We start from the raw sequence: 14,978 nt of genomic DNA on the forward strand, positions 1-14,978 counted from the left end.
GTTACTTTTCAGGATTAAAATCACACCCGTGTGAACTGAGTGGTGCAGTGACGTCACACACTAACCATAGCAACCATGCTCACCTGTACATGGCCCCACGTACAGGTACACACCTGGTACACAGGTACCCGGGTACAGGTACACGGGTACACGTACAGGTACACGCAGAGGCGTCTGGGAGAAATGCGAGGCCCTGTGCGATATGTTTTGGGGGAACAATGTAACGCGCGCGCGATTTTTTTGAATTAATTAATTAATTAATACATACTTCAGTGTATAATTCGACTGCGTTGCGCGGTCGCGCGGCCGATCTACAAGCTCACAACGCGTCGCGCTGCAACGCGAGGCACTGTGCGGCCGCACCACTCGCACTACCCTTAAAGCGGCCCTGGGTACACGGGTACAGACAAAGCTGGTTATTGGAGTGGTTTGCACCACTCAAAAAATAGCAAATGTAGCACATCTACAACCTCAAAACGTGTCTCTTTGCAGTTCGCACCGCGTTTTGAGCTTGTGGATCTGCTATGTTTGATGCTTTATGTGTGACGCTGTAGTGTAGTATGATCAAGTAGGACATTCATTTACGAAAAAAAATCACAACCCTGTAAAGTGAGGGGCGAGTCTTATCATCATACATCATCATACATCACATTCCACATTGCTCAACCAATCAAATCATTCACAAATGTCATTCCGGCCAATCACTTTTCGCGTCTTCACTTTTCTGCCCTCACTTATCTCACATATCTTCAATATGTACTTTGCTCAGCCAATCAAATCATGGCTATGGGGTGATCAGCCAATCACAAGCCAATGTTTGTGTTCACACAAACCCAGAAAGCGGGGCATAGGAGGGGGCTAGCGCCCCTCGAAAACACAAAAGGTTAGAATACGGAGGTAAGAGGTTTCTGCCCGACAACGAGGATATGTTCAAAGAACCTCATCTTCCCAGCCAGTATGTCAAAAACCCCTGTTCTGGTGTCTCTCTGCGACCTCCAGGCCGGCTACCAGATCACCCAGCAGCGTCGGCCCATCGCCGTGGACGGCTCGCTGACCTACAGCCACCTGGGAGGCAAGAAGAGGAGCCAGGTGGTCACCAAGTCTGTCCGCATCAAGCAGATCCAGCTGGAGCAGGACAGCGGCAAGAGCCTGCACGATGACCAGCGCAGCCAGACTCTCATCGACCTGAACCGAGCAGGTATACTCTTAACACATTTTGTGCCCAAGACGTCTGTGGACGTCCTTGGTATTACCGCACGTGCATAGCCCAAGACGTCTGTGGACGTCTTAAAAAAAAAATATATATATATATATATATATTTATTTATTTTATTTTATTTTATTAAAAAAAATCAAAAAAATCAAAACAATGATTTTTTTTTTGTATACGTGGTGCCAAAGTTTGTGTTTTCGCCATTGAGAATGCATTTGGCGTTTAAATTAAAAACCTCAAACTATAAAACATTTCAAAGTAAAAAGTTCCAGCATGTGTCTCCACAGTCAGCTGAATTATAAAAAATGTGAATGGATTTTCTAGGTGAAAGTGATTTTGGGCAGTTTTGCGTGGGCTCTCAATGTGTTAACACCAATCATTTCACCCAGAATCAGAATCATCTTTATTTGTCACATCACAGTTTTACAAGTAAAAAAGGTGGGTGAAATTCTGACTGAGAATAACAGAGAAACACTACAGAGACAGAGACTCAGCGGATTTATATGGATCTTGGGCCTTGGACCTCGGCTTTTAAATGTTTTTTTTTTTGTGGCTTTCGCCTTTATTTTATATTTTTTATGGAGGGACAGACAGTAGGCTGACAGGAAATGGGGAGAGAGATGGGGGGAAGACGTGCAGTAAAGGCCGTCGGGATCGGGAGTCGAACCCGCGGCACACTGCCAGACTGGATTACCAGCCAGGGTGCCTGGACCACTGAGCCACGGCCCAGGCAGGACCTGGGCTTTTAATCGGCTATATATGTTCGGGTGGATGCGGTGGGACGTGGCGCCGGTGGCGGGGTCCACCGTTAATTAATTCTCACCGTTAAAGCGGGACTTCACTGACTTCACTTGAGGGCCTCCAATAGATCATGTTCCCAAGGCCAATATTCCAAAATATAATGCAGGCTGACTTGAAAACTGCCACAGGCTGACAGAACGCGCTTGTAGATCAGCTATATCTGCTAGTTTTGAAAATGTTTTAAAAGTATATCATAAGTTCTGGAATCCCCTGATTTTGGGTTCCCAGAGCTTAGGATTAGTACCACCTCCTGAGCAGGGCCCAAATTGGCTTCTCAGAACCTTATCTGAAACCGAGCCGGAACAAATGGAAACAAATCAAGAACCCATGAAAATACTGCATGGCTCAGTTCACTTAGGTGTGTGTGTGTGTGTGTGTGTGTGTGTGTGTGTGTGTGTGTGTGTGTGTGTGTGTGTGTGTGTGTGTGTGTGTGTGTGTGTGTGTGTGTGTGTGTGTGCGTGTCCGTGTGCGTGTGCGTGTGCGTGTGCGTGTGCGCGCGCGCGTGTGCGTGCGCGTGCGTGTGCGACGGACAGTCTAGACCGTTTGTTAACCCATATACTGCCTCCTGCTTGACGCAGAGCCAACCGCAGACTGCCAAGCCTATTTCAATGCAGCACACACTGGACTGACATCCTGTCTGGAGCGTCCATCTTTAATGCTACATAAATAGCGTCAATGCTAGCGAGCTAAAATGAAGCCATCCTTGCTCTAGAAAGCGCCAATGTTTCCATCTAAACCACCGGATAATCAGCAAAGACCTCCGAACATCGCGCATTTTATCCAAACCATGGAGAGCTCCGTTAGATTTCGAGTTATTCAGCTTTTTAGTCAGCCTGTATGATGGGAGGTGGACTGCAGCACGGTTGTGCAATCCGGTCTAGGATCGCTCAAGAAGGAAAGGCCAAGCCAAAAAAAAAAAAAATCAGCGATCCGGTTTGATATCAATAATAACGCTTATCAGACGGAACATTATGCCAGAAGCAGTTGCTGGTTGGATTCCTTCTGACAGAACGTTCCGCCACGAGCAGTTAAACCGTTAATTGGACCATTCGATAAAGTTAGTCAATATGCAGTAGCTCCACAAGAATGTTTGGCACAAACATTTTCATGAAAACGTATGAGAACCAGTGGTCTAGACTGGAGTCTAGACAACACGCCTCTGAGGATACTAAAGGAATGAGAACCAGTGGTCTAGACTGGAGTCTAGACAACACGCCTCTGAGGATACTAAAGGAATGAGAACCAGTGGTCTAGACTGGAGTCTAGACAACACGCCTCTGAGGATACTCGCATATAAAGGAATCTCACTGGACACCATCTTCCCTGCACCTTTACTTCACTTTATTATGGATCCCCAAATCCCCATCAGCCCTTACTTAACCCATTCATACATAGGTCCCTATGTACAGTATATTATCAGCATAACAGTTTTTGTCACACACATTATTGTCACATCCAGAATCACATCATACGAAACAACGTTGTACAACAGATACAAACAGATAATTGTGTGTTTGTGTGTGCGCGCGCACACGTGTGTGTGTGTGTGTGTGTGCGTGCGTGTGTCAGGAGTGGGACTGATGGAGCTGGTGATGGAGCCAGATATGAGCTGTGGGGAGGAGGCTGCAGCCGCTGTCAGAGAGCTGCAGCTCATCCTGCAGGCTCTGGGCACCTGTCAGGGCAACATGTCTGGTAGGAGGACTCTCTCTCTCTCTCTCTCTCTCTCTCTCTCTCTCTCTCTCTCTCTCTCTCTCTCTCTCTCTCTCTCTCTCTCTCTCTCTCTCTCTCTCAATAACGTGTTCCAATGGATCCAATGTAGGTATTACTTAGTCACAAGCAATGAATAAATTATCTTTATTGTTAATGGCATTTAATGTTTGTGTTAGGAACAAGATGACGTACATTTTCCCTTCATTGTTTGTTTTGTTACATTAAATCTGTATATAGGAGGGGCTAGCGCAATTTCTTCAACTTGTTGACTGTATGTATGGCTACAAAACACCATAATTCTAAATACTGTATTGTTCTAATTGTTTATGAAACAGTGCTAATGTGTAGGGAACGTAAATCACAGCAGTTTGTTTATTAGCAGAGCTCAAACTAGTGGTATTTCGGGCACATATTTAAAGAAGTCACAAGATGGTCACATATTTTTGGCAGGTCACCAATTTCACCGCAACGAGTGACAGAGTGTGTATGAGCGTCGCGAGTGGCCGAGATAGATTTTGGGTATTGGAATTGGGCGATGTCTTCCTCTCATACACTACGTCCTCCTCTATGCTCCTCAGAGGGACAGCTCAGAGTGGATGCCAACGTGTCCATCCACAGTCCAGGAGAACCCCTTGGCACCAGGACGGAGGTGAAGAACATCAACAGTGCCCGCTTCCTGGCCAAAGCCATAGGTCAGTGTTCTAGAGACCATGGGTTCAGACTCAGAGCCATAGGTCAGTGTTCTAGAGACCATGGGTTCAGACTCAGAGCCATAGGTCAGTGTTCTAGAGACCATGGGTTCAGACTCAGAGCCATAGGTCAGTGTTCTAGAGACCATGGGTTCAGACTCAGAGCCATAGGTCAGTGTTCTAGAGACCATGGGTTCAGACTCAGAGCCATAGGTCAGTGTTCTAGAGACATGGGTTCAGACTCAGAGCCATAGGTCAGTGTTCTAGAGACCATGGGTTCAGACTCAGAGCTATAGGTCAGTGTTCTAGAGACCATGGGTTCAGACTCAGAGCCATAGGTCAGTGTTCTAGAGACCATGGGTTCAGACTCAGAGCCATAGGTCAGTGTTCTAGAGACCATGGGTTCAGACTCAGAGCCATAGGTCAGTGTTCTAGAGACCATGGGTTCAGACTCAGATCCATAGGTCAGTGTTCTAGAGACCATGGGTTCAGACTCAGAGCCATAGATCAGTGTCCTAGACTAGAGCATACATGGGCAGCTGGCGGCCCGGGGGCCACATGCGGCCCCAACCATCACTTTACACTCCGAGCAGCAAAAACGGAGGTCTCTGTCCTATCAAATAATCCCGCTCCGAGTCCAGGACAGAGATTAATCAAAAGTTCCGTCTTTAATCATATCATATAACAGAGCGCACCGGTCTACCGGCTGGTAGCATCGATTGAGCAACATTCGATGTCATTTCCGTTTGGGACCTCATCTAAAGTGGTCCCCCTCCATTTTAGTGGATGGGAGGAAAAAATCTTAAAACGTGAATAACTCTTGATCTAAATCAATGCTTCCAATTCTAACCAAAGGTTGTGTTTTCGACGGCCCATTGCGGTCCCGTCGCTTGTCGCGTTAGAAGTAATCATACTTTCCGTTGTTGTCGATCGGATCCCCTCGGGGGTGTATTGGCTACATCTAGCTACTTCCAAAATGGGGGGGAGCAACCTTGAAATAGGCTCTGAAGCTGCAAATCGCTGGGCGCCCTGATGTAATGGTTCCAGATACCCCCGGGCGTTCTGGGTGTTAACATGACATCAATATGACTATTTACAGCTTGCAAGTTTTCTGGTTCACAATCTAGAAATGTATATATCGTATGCATTGACTTTAACTTTTAATTTTGGTCGGGAACCCATTTTGGTGTTAGCATTATGTTATGCTTTAGCTATTGAAAAATAGCAGATCTACAAGCTCATAGCACGCCACTCGGTGGTACGAGCTTGTAGGTCTGCTGTTTTTGAAAATTCGAAGAACTAAAACTAAAAGACATTTTTAGAATCTGATCTCGATGTCAAAATGGGTTAAAAACATTTGGCCTGCGCTGTCATTATTTTTTTATAACCTGTATTTAAAAAAACTATTTCGTAATGTAATACGTAATTTATTCAGTCTCAACGAATCATCTAGTTGATGATGTACTTCATCTAATGGTGGTGGAAGAGTGGGTGGATCCTCTTGAAGAGTGGGTGGATCCTCTTGAAGAGTGGGTGGATCCTCTTGAAGAGTGGGTGGATCCTCTTGAAGAGTGGGTGGATCCTCTTGAAGAGTGGGTGGATCCTCTTGAAGAGTGGGTGGATCCTCTTGAAGAGTGGGTGGATCCTCTTGAAGAGTGGGTGGATCCTCTTGAAGAGTGGGTGGATCCTCTTGAAGAGTGGGTGGATCCTCTTGAAGAGTGGGTGGATCCTCTTGAAGAGTGGGTGGATCCTCTTGAAGAGTGGGTGGATCCTCTTGAAGAGTGGGCGGATCCTCTTGAAGAGTGGGTGGATCCTCTTGAAGAGTGGGTGGATCCTCTTGAAGAGTGGGTGGATCCTCTTGAAGAGTGGGTGGATCCTCTTGAAGAGTGGGTGGATCCTCTTGAAGAGTGGGTGGATCCTCTTGAAGAGTGGGTGGATCCTCTTGAAGAGTGGGTGGATCCTCTTGAAGAGTGGGTGGATCCTCTTGAAGAGTGGGTGGATCCTCTTGAAGAGTGGGTGGATCCTCTTGAAGAGTGGGTGGATCCTCTTGAAGAGTGGGTGGATCCTCTTGAAGAGTGGGTGGATCCTCTTGAAGAGTGGGTGGATCCTCTTGAAGAGTGGGTGGATCCTCTTGAAGAGTGGGTGGATCCTCTTGAAGAGTGGGTGGATCCTCTTGAAGAGTGGGTGGATCCTCTTGAAGAGTGGGTGGATCCTCTTGAAGAGTGGGTGGATCCTCTTGAAGAGTGGGTGGATCCTCTTGAAGAGTGGGTGGATCCTCTTGAAGAGTGGGCGGATCCTCTTGAAGAGTGGGTGGATCCTCTTGAAGAGTGGGTGGATCCTCTTGAAGAGTGGGTGGATCCTCTTGAAGAGTGGGTGGATCCTCTTGAAGAGTGGGTGGATCCTCTTGAAGAGTGGGTGGATCCTCTTGAAGAGTGGGTGGATCCTCTTGAAGAGTGGGTGGATCCTCTTGAAGAGTGGGTGGATCCTCTTGAAGAGTGGGTGGATCCTCTTGAAGAGTGGGTGGATCCTCTTGAAGAGTGGGTGGATCCTCTTGAAGAGTGGGTGGATCCCCTTGAAGAGTGGGTGGATCCTCTTGAAGAGTGGGTGGATCCTCTTGAAGAGTGGGTGGATCCTCTTGAAGAGTGGGTGGATCCTCTTGAAGAGTGGGTGGATCCTCTTGCATCACACGGGGGACGTGGCGTGTAATGTAGTGGGGAACGGTCTGGCTCTATTTACATAAAGCTGTTCTGGGTTATACTATTACAGCCTCTTGCATCACATTATCAGGGTCAGGCCCGTCTCGCTCCTCCTGGGGGACTACTTCATAATGTAAATGTTAGCATAACCAGATGGAAATCCAATGAGTGCAATCTGTTTCACAATTGTGCGTTGGCGAGGATGGAGTCGTTCGTTATATTCAATCAATGTGTTGAAGTTGCAAGTCGGACATTAGTGCTGCCTAAGAACGTACATACTTACAGACATATTATAATAACTAATATGGGTGGTGCAAAACTTTAACCCATTTTGGGCGGGAACCCCTTTTGGTGTTAGCATTACGTTATGCTTTAGCTATTGAAAAATAGCAGATCTACAAGCTCATAGCGCGCCACCGAGTGGCGCGCTACGGGCTTGTAGGTCTGCTATTTTTGAAAAATCGAAGAACTAAAACTAAAAGACATTTTTAGAATCTGATCCCGGGTCAAAATGGGTTAAACATTTGGCCTGCGCTGTCATTATTTTTTTATAACCTGTATTTAAAAAACCCATTCGTAATGTAATACGTAATTTATTCAGTCTCAACGAATCATCTAGTTGATAATGTACTTCATCTAATGGTGGTGGAAGAGTGGGTGGATCCTCTTGAAGAGTGGGCGGATCCTCTTGAAGAGTGGGTGGATCCTCTTGAAGAGTGGGCGGATCCTCTTGAAGAGTGGGTGGATCCTCTTGAAGAGTGGGTGGATCCTCTTGAAGAGTGGGTGGATCCTCTTGAAGAGTGGGTGGATCCTCTTGAAGAGTGGGTGGATCCTCTTGAAGAGTGGGTGGATCCTCTTGAAGAGTGGGCGGATCCTCTTGAAGAGTGGGCGGATCCTCTTGAAGAGTGGGTGGATCCTCTTGAAGAGTGGGTGGATCCTCTTGAAGAGTGGGTGGATCCTCTTGAAGAGTGGGCGGATCCTCTTGAAGAGTGGGCGGATCCTCTTGAAGAGTGGGTGGATCCTCTTGAAGAGTGGGTGGATCCTCTTGAAGAGTGGGTGGATCCTCTTGAAGAGTGGGTGGATCCTCTTGAAGAGTGGGTGGATCCTCTTGAAGAGTGGGCGGATCCTCTTGAAGAGTGGGTGGATCCTCTTGAAGAGTGGGTGGATCCTCTTGAAGAGTGGGTGGATCCTCTTGAAGAGTGGGTGGATCCTCTTGCATCACACGGGGGACGTGGCATGTCATGTAGTGGGGAACGGTTTGGCTCTATTTACATAAAGCTGTTCTGGGTTATACTATTACAGCCTCTTGCATCAGATGATCAGGGTCAGGCCCGTCTCGCTCCTCCTGTGGGACTCCTTCATACTGTAAATGTTAGCTTAAACCATTTTGAGCTACGTTTCTATGTCAGTCGTTCTTCGATTTTTCAAAAATAGCAGATCTACAAGCTCATAGCGTGCCACTCGGTGGCGCGCTATGAGCTTGTAGATCTGATATTTTTCAATAGCTAAAGCATAACATGATGCTAACACCAAAAGGGGTTCCCGCCCAAAATGGGATAACCAGATAGAAATCCAATGAGTGCAATCTGTTTCACAATTGTGCGTTGGCGAGGATGGAGTCGTTCGTTATATTCAATCAATGTGTTGAAGTTGCAAGTCGGACATTAGTGCTGCCTAAGAACGTACATACTTACAGACATATTATAACTTGTATAACTATTATAACTAATATGCGTGGTGCAAAACTTTAACCCATTTTGGGTGGGAACCCCTTTTGGTGTTAGCATTATGTTATGCTTTAGCTATTGAAAAATAGCAGATCTACAAGCTCATAGCACGCCACCGAGTGGCGCGCTACGAGCTTGTAGGTCTGCTATTTTTTGAAAAATCGAAGAACCACTGACATAGAAACATAGCTTTTTCAGAAAACTGTCAGGATGTAGAAGACATTTTTAGAATCTGATCTCAGGTCAAAATGGGTTAAATACCTTCCATCATAATACTGACCTTTGCCATACACAAATATGCAGTACAAGAAGAGCCCACTTGAGTGATTTCAGGTGATCAAAAATTGCAGTTCAGTTCGGTGTGTTGTGAGGTTTCGTTGCCAGAAAACCAAATTAATTCTAGCCTGGGTTCCAGCCTGCTTCGCTGCGTTCCTGTGAATTTGATTTGACACTCGCTAGTACTCAGTCTGGCCAGCAGGCTGTTGACTCGTATTTCATAACGTCACCTGTTGCGTAGCCACGTTGTTGCTGATACGTCATCAGCCAGCGCCACTCTCTGTCCATGCTTTTGTCACTGTGAAAAAATATAGCGCCAGTTCGAGACTCAACTCAATATTCTGCAGTTCTAAAAATCAGGATCCGGGGACCCCCAGGGGTCCTTGAGGGGGTTCCAGGGGGTCCCCAGCAAAATTAGTTAATAGCATAAAAGTTAGTTTAACAACTTAAACCCTATATGCATTGGCTCAGCTTGTGAGCTTGTAGATCTGCTATCCCATACTGAGATCTTGTGTGCGCGCGCGAAGTGTGGCAGTGATTTAGGGGCCTCATACACATATTTTTGTTTGATGGGCAGAACACAGCCATCAAACAAATTGTTTGGTCAAACCATGTGACTTCCATTGGAAAAAGCATTGAGGCGGCCATCAAACACAGACAGAAACGCGTTTGATATGTGTGTATGAGGTCAGGGAGTGAGTATTGAACAGTGTTCCAACCCATTGGGTCTTAAGCTGGTTGAGTGAACACACAAGGCAGGGATCAAGAGACAGGCACGCAACGCAGTCGGCCATGTTTGACGTTCTCACTGGGAAACCAGGCTGATGGGTAATTATGACCTACAGGAAGACCCACAGGCTGATGGGTAATTATGCGTGAGCTACGAGTCAAACTGGGGGAGTCAAAGATAACTTAGATAAGACACGCTGGCACAGCCAAAGAGACACACACACACACACACACACATACTATACTCTGTCTGGGTCTATTTGAATCGTCTTCCAGCCATTACACCGAAGTGAAGTCAAGCAAAAATGTTAGACTTTTGTATAAACTATGTTTTTTTAATTAATTTTTTTTAACTTTGTGACATTCTTTGAATTAGACCTTGTTGTCTTTCCGAGAAGGAAAGGCTTTATAAAGGGAGGTCAGTTAGTTTTGACAGTAACCGGCGAGGTGAGGCGAGGAGTTACGATTAGGGACATAATTCATCCATAATTCAGACAGAACGCTGCTCCCGCTGAACTACCTTTCGGTACAGATACTGCATGGATTTGCTGTCAACACTCCTCGTGCGTGACCCTTTACAGAGTTCCATTCCGGGGCCTGACTCCTCGTGCGTGACCCTTTGCAGAGTTCCATTCCGGGGCCTCCTCGTGCGTGACCCTTTGCAGAGTTCCATTCCGGGGCCTGGCAACTATTCCCCCCCAAAATTGGCTTTTTAGTTTTTACGGCACATTCAGGTTCAACAGAAGTGCGTTTAGTTTTAAAGCCTGCTCTGACAGTCACGATGCTTCGTTCGCATTACTTATTGACGATGTTCTGTCAAAGTCGAAGAGCTGGCGTGCTGTCGAAACGGTATTTAACCCATTTAGACCTACGTTTCTATTCTACAAATGTCTTCTAAATCTAGGGCTTTCACTTCTAGTGATTTTTACTAGTTGACTAGTTGCCTAGTTTACTAGTCGACAAGTTGACTATTATAAAACTTAAAAAAAAACAGTGTACATTGGTGACTATAATCTAGCATTCTAGTCAACTAGTACCAGCAAGGTCGACTAGTGGATTTACTAGTCGACTAGTTGAATAGTCGACTAGTTGCTTAAAGCTACTGTCTAAATCATGACAGTTTTCAGAAAATCCTATTCTATGTCAGTGGTTCTCAAACATTTTCCATGTCAAGGAAGCCCAGAATGATCTGTATTTGGCCACATCTGAAAATATCTAGTTCCAGGTAGGGACCCCCCAGAAGCAAATATTTGAGTTAAAAATGTTCGCTGTGAAGAAATATATATTAAAAGATTTGCGCCACATTTTCACGAAAAAAAAAAAAGCAGATCTACAAGCTCGTAGCGCGGCACTAGCGCTACGAGCTTGTACTTTATAGCTAAAGTATAACATAATGCTTAAAACACCAAAAAGGGGTTCCCGTTCAGAATGGGTTAAGAGTCGGAGATGAAAGCATCATTTATCACAGCGTTAAACAGCCAGCGGCAGGCGGCAGCCAGTCAGAGGCTTGCGGTGTGCCAGCGTGTCACAGCAGATGTTAGACATGCACCACAGAAGACTGTTTGTAGTACAGTACAGAAGTGCTGGTGGACATTTTGCGTTGCAGCAGTGTCAATTTTGTTGACTGAAACGGATGAAAACTAGATAAAAACGAAGCTATGATGACTACAACTAAATATATTTACATTTTCGCCAACAAACAAAAACTAGTCTAGGGAGTGACTATAGTGGAGAAGAGATCCAGTAGAACTAAGACGAGTCATTTTATGCCTGGATAAGCGTGCGTGTCACGCTCTGAAAATAGCCGATCTACAAGCTCACGATGTGTCCCAGCGGGCCAGCGCAACACGTTGGCAACGTATCAATCAGGCATTATTTCACTGCCCTTTTGTTTACCCCATCTGAGAATATTTTGTGCCAGGGACCCCCAGAATAGAAGATTTGTGTTAAAAAAATATATTCGAAATGTGATGTGCTGCGACCTTGTGGATCTGCCCTCACAAGTATTTGAACCATTTTTATAGTTTGCTATTTTTTAAAAGCCAACGTAGATTGCTGAGGAGTGAGGACCATAGAGTATAAAGAAGGATAGAGACTGATCTGGCGCGAAGCTCCGCCTGTAGTCCCTCCTCTTACCACTAGGGCCCAGTGCTTCAACGTTGAAGAGCCTCACTGGCCTCTTGGTGAGGACCCCCTGGAACTCCCCCAAGGACCCCCACTTTGAGAACCAATGCCATATATGCTATTTATTCACTATGCAAGCGTGACTTTATCTGTGTGTCAACAGACTACGAGATCCAGAGACAGATGGGGATCCTCCAGAGTGGAGGCACAGTTCTGAACGAGACCCGAGCCTTCGACTCCAAATCTGGGTAAGAGAATGAGAGAACCTACACCTAGTGGTGGAAAAAGTACTCAAAATGTTTTACTTAACCCATTTTTTACTTAACCCCAGCGCCACTCGGTGGCGCGCTATGAGCTTGTATATCTGCTATTTTTCAATAGCTAAAGCATAACATAATGCTAACACCAAAAGGGGTTCCCGCCCAAAATGGGTTAAGTAAAAGTATCAATACTGCAATGTAGTACTACTCTGTTACAAGTGAAAGTAGAAAAGTATTGGCATCGAAAAGTCCCATTTCAAGTTTTCTAATGTACAAATGTCTTTTGAAAACGGCAGATCTACGAGCTCACAATGTGTCGTGATGCGACAAATTGTGAGCTTGTAGATCGGCTATTTTCAAATGGCCGAAATGTATATACTGTATGTTTTGTAATAATAATAAAAAGTACAATATTTGCGTAAAAGTACAATATTTGCCTCTGAGATGTAGTGGAGTAAAGTAAAAGTAAATACTCAAGTAAAATACCGTAAAAATGTACTTAATTATTTTTCTGCCATCTACGTACATGTTCGTACCGTACCCACATCCGGGATAACATCCGGTCCGTCGCTAAAAGTGCTCCGCTGCTATAAATCGCCGGGCGCTCTGATTTCATGGATTAAATAACCCCAGGCGTTCGGGTTGTTAAGTAAATGCTCATACCGGTAGTTTCTTCCCACCACTGCCTACACACTGTTGTTGACACGACAATAAACCCTTTTCATGTCTACCAGATAAACATTGCATAGGAAACATTACATAAACAAAACAAATGGAGGTCGACATTTGTCGAAAATCCTTCAAAACAAAAAACAAAACGACACGAAACAAGATTAAACCGCTGAAAAGCTCAAGAGACAAAAGTCGGATCAAGAGTGTGGCATAATTAAAACCTGACATCAAAGCCAGTCGTGGTTCCTTCCCCGGCCCAACAGCCTGTCTCTGCCTGGGACGGCTGCCTGGCATGCACTATTAGCAGCTTTAGTTTATTCCCATGCCAGGCACAGGGACCAGCCATCTCGGTAATTATGATGAATATGGCCATTTGGATGCTGGCGTTGTCATACGTGCGTGTGCGTGTGTGTGTGTGTACTTGTACTTGTATTATAAGTGTGAGGGCCAAATGTCCCCTCGCGTATCGTTGAAGTGGACATTGTGAAGACCATTTTCCTGGTCCTTGAGTAGGAACAGATTCTGACTGGGGTTGTGAATTAGGCATTTAGAGTTTAGGTTTGGGTTTTTTTTGGGTTAGAGGTTAAAAAAAACACATTTTATTTCATAAAATCACCAACAATGTCCTCCATCAATCAACACTCTCTCTGCCTTCCCATGAGGCCTTGTGCCTGAGGCACCTGGTGACACTGCTAGAGAAGGTGGCAGTGGTGGCAGTGGTGTCTCTGCCTGGCTGTCCCTGGGGAGCCAGGCATGCATGGTGGCAGTGGTGTCTCTGCCTGGCTGTCCCTGGGGAGCCAGACATGCATGGTGGCAGTGGTGTCTCTGCCTGGCTGTCCCTGGGGAGCCAGGCATGCATGGTGGCAGTGGTGTCTCTGCCTGGCTGTCCCTGGGGAGCCAGACATGCATGGTGGCAGTGGTGTCTCTGCCTGGCTGTCCCTGGGGAGCCAGACATGCATGGTGGCAGTGGTGTCTCTGCCTGGCTGTCCCTGGGGAGCCAGACATGCATGGTGGCAGTGGTGTCTCTGCCTGGCTGTCCCTGGGGAGCCAGACATGCATGGTGGCAGTGGTGTCTATGCCTGGCTGTCCCTGGGGAGCCAGACATGCATGGTGGCAGTGGTGTCTCTGCCTGGCTGTCCCTGGGGAGCCAGACATGCATGGTGGCAGTGGTGTCTCTGCCTGGCTGTCCCTGGGGAGCCAGGCATGCATGGTGGCAGTGGTGTCTCTGCCTGGCTGTCCCTGGGGAGCCAGACATGCATGGTGGCAGTGGTGTCTCTGCCTGGCTGTCCCTGGGGAGCCAGACATGCATGGTGGCAGTGGTGTCTCTGCCTGGCTGTCCCTGGGGAGCCAGACATGCATGGTGGCAGTGGTGTCTATGCCTGGCTGTCCCTGGGGAGCCAGACATGCATGGTGGCAGTGGTGTCTCTGCCTGGCTGTCCCTGGGGAGCCAGACAAGCATGGTGGCAGTGCTGTGACCATAGATATACAGTATATAAGAAAGCTAGATGGCTCACCCGCGCTCTGGCCAATGGAGGCGGCCATCTTACCTCGGGGCCACATAACATTGTGTCTATGGGGCATGTACTCTTAAATAACCACAACTTGCTCAATTTTCAACCGATTTTCAAACGGTTTGGTTTGGTTTGATTCGTCCCGAATCATAGCCACGTTGACAACGTTTGTAATAAACCAACCCGTTTGTAAACCCGTTTGTTATGACTGTTTCTGCTTGAGCTGCCATTGAACATACTGTACTGTAGCCCCGAAGTAAGATGGCCGCCGGGTGAACGACGTCAGAAACTCCGCCTTGAGCCATCTAGAGTTTATATATATCTATGGTTGTGACTGTCTGTCAGTGGCAGAAAAAGTACTCACTTGTTTTACTTGGGGCGGGAACCCCGTTTGGTGTTTTAGCCCTTCTGGACGGGAACCCCTCTTGGGGTTCTGTACAGTTTTATGATTGCGTACTTTCTCAATCTAGTGAGTCTTAAGGATGTAGGATGCAGGCTATTTGCATCACTGCATAATGTACAGGAAATAATCATGTACCAACTAATGATGTTTATTTGTACAGTGCTTTC

At 46.4% G+C, this 14,978-nt stretch overlaps 1 protein-coding gene across 3 annotated transcripts in view; it reads left to right on the forward strand.

Annotated features, from left to right (window-relative positions):
• Positions 1-14,978, forward strand: part of gatb (glutamyl-tRNA(Gln) amidotransferase, subunit B) — a 56,315-nt gene that overhangs the window by 19,905 nt on the left and 21,432 nt on the right. For all 3 annotated transcript variants that reach the window (XM_079500089.1, XM_079500090.1, XM_079500091.1), the window contains 4 exons: positions 1,000-1,198; positions 3,584-3,706; positions 4,303-4,416; positions 12,129-12,213. In XM_079500089.1, coding sequence (XP_079356215.1) covers positions 1,000-1,198; positions 3,584-3,706; positions 4,303-4,416; positions 12,129-12,213 — 521 coding nt within the window. The remainder of the gene's footprint in view (positions 1-999; positions 1,199-3,583; positions 3,707-4,302; positions 4,417-12,128; positions 12,214-14,978) is intronic.

The sequence above is a fragment of the Electrona antarctica genome (genome assembly GCF_951216825.1).
Source record: "Electrona antarctica genome assembly, chromosome: 4".
Classification (NCBI taxonomy): Eukaryota; Metazoa; Chordata; class Actinopteri; order Myctophiformes; family Myctophidae; genus Electrona; species Electrona antarctica.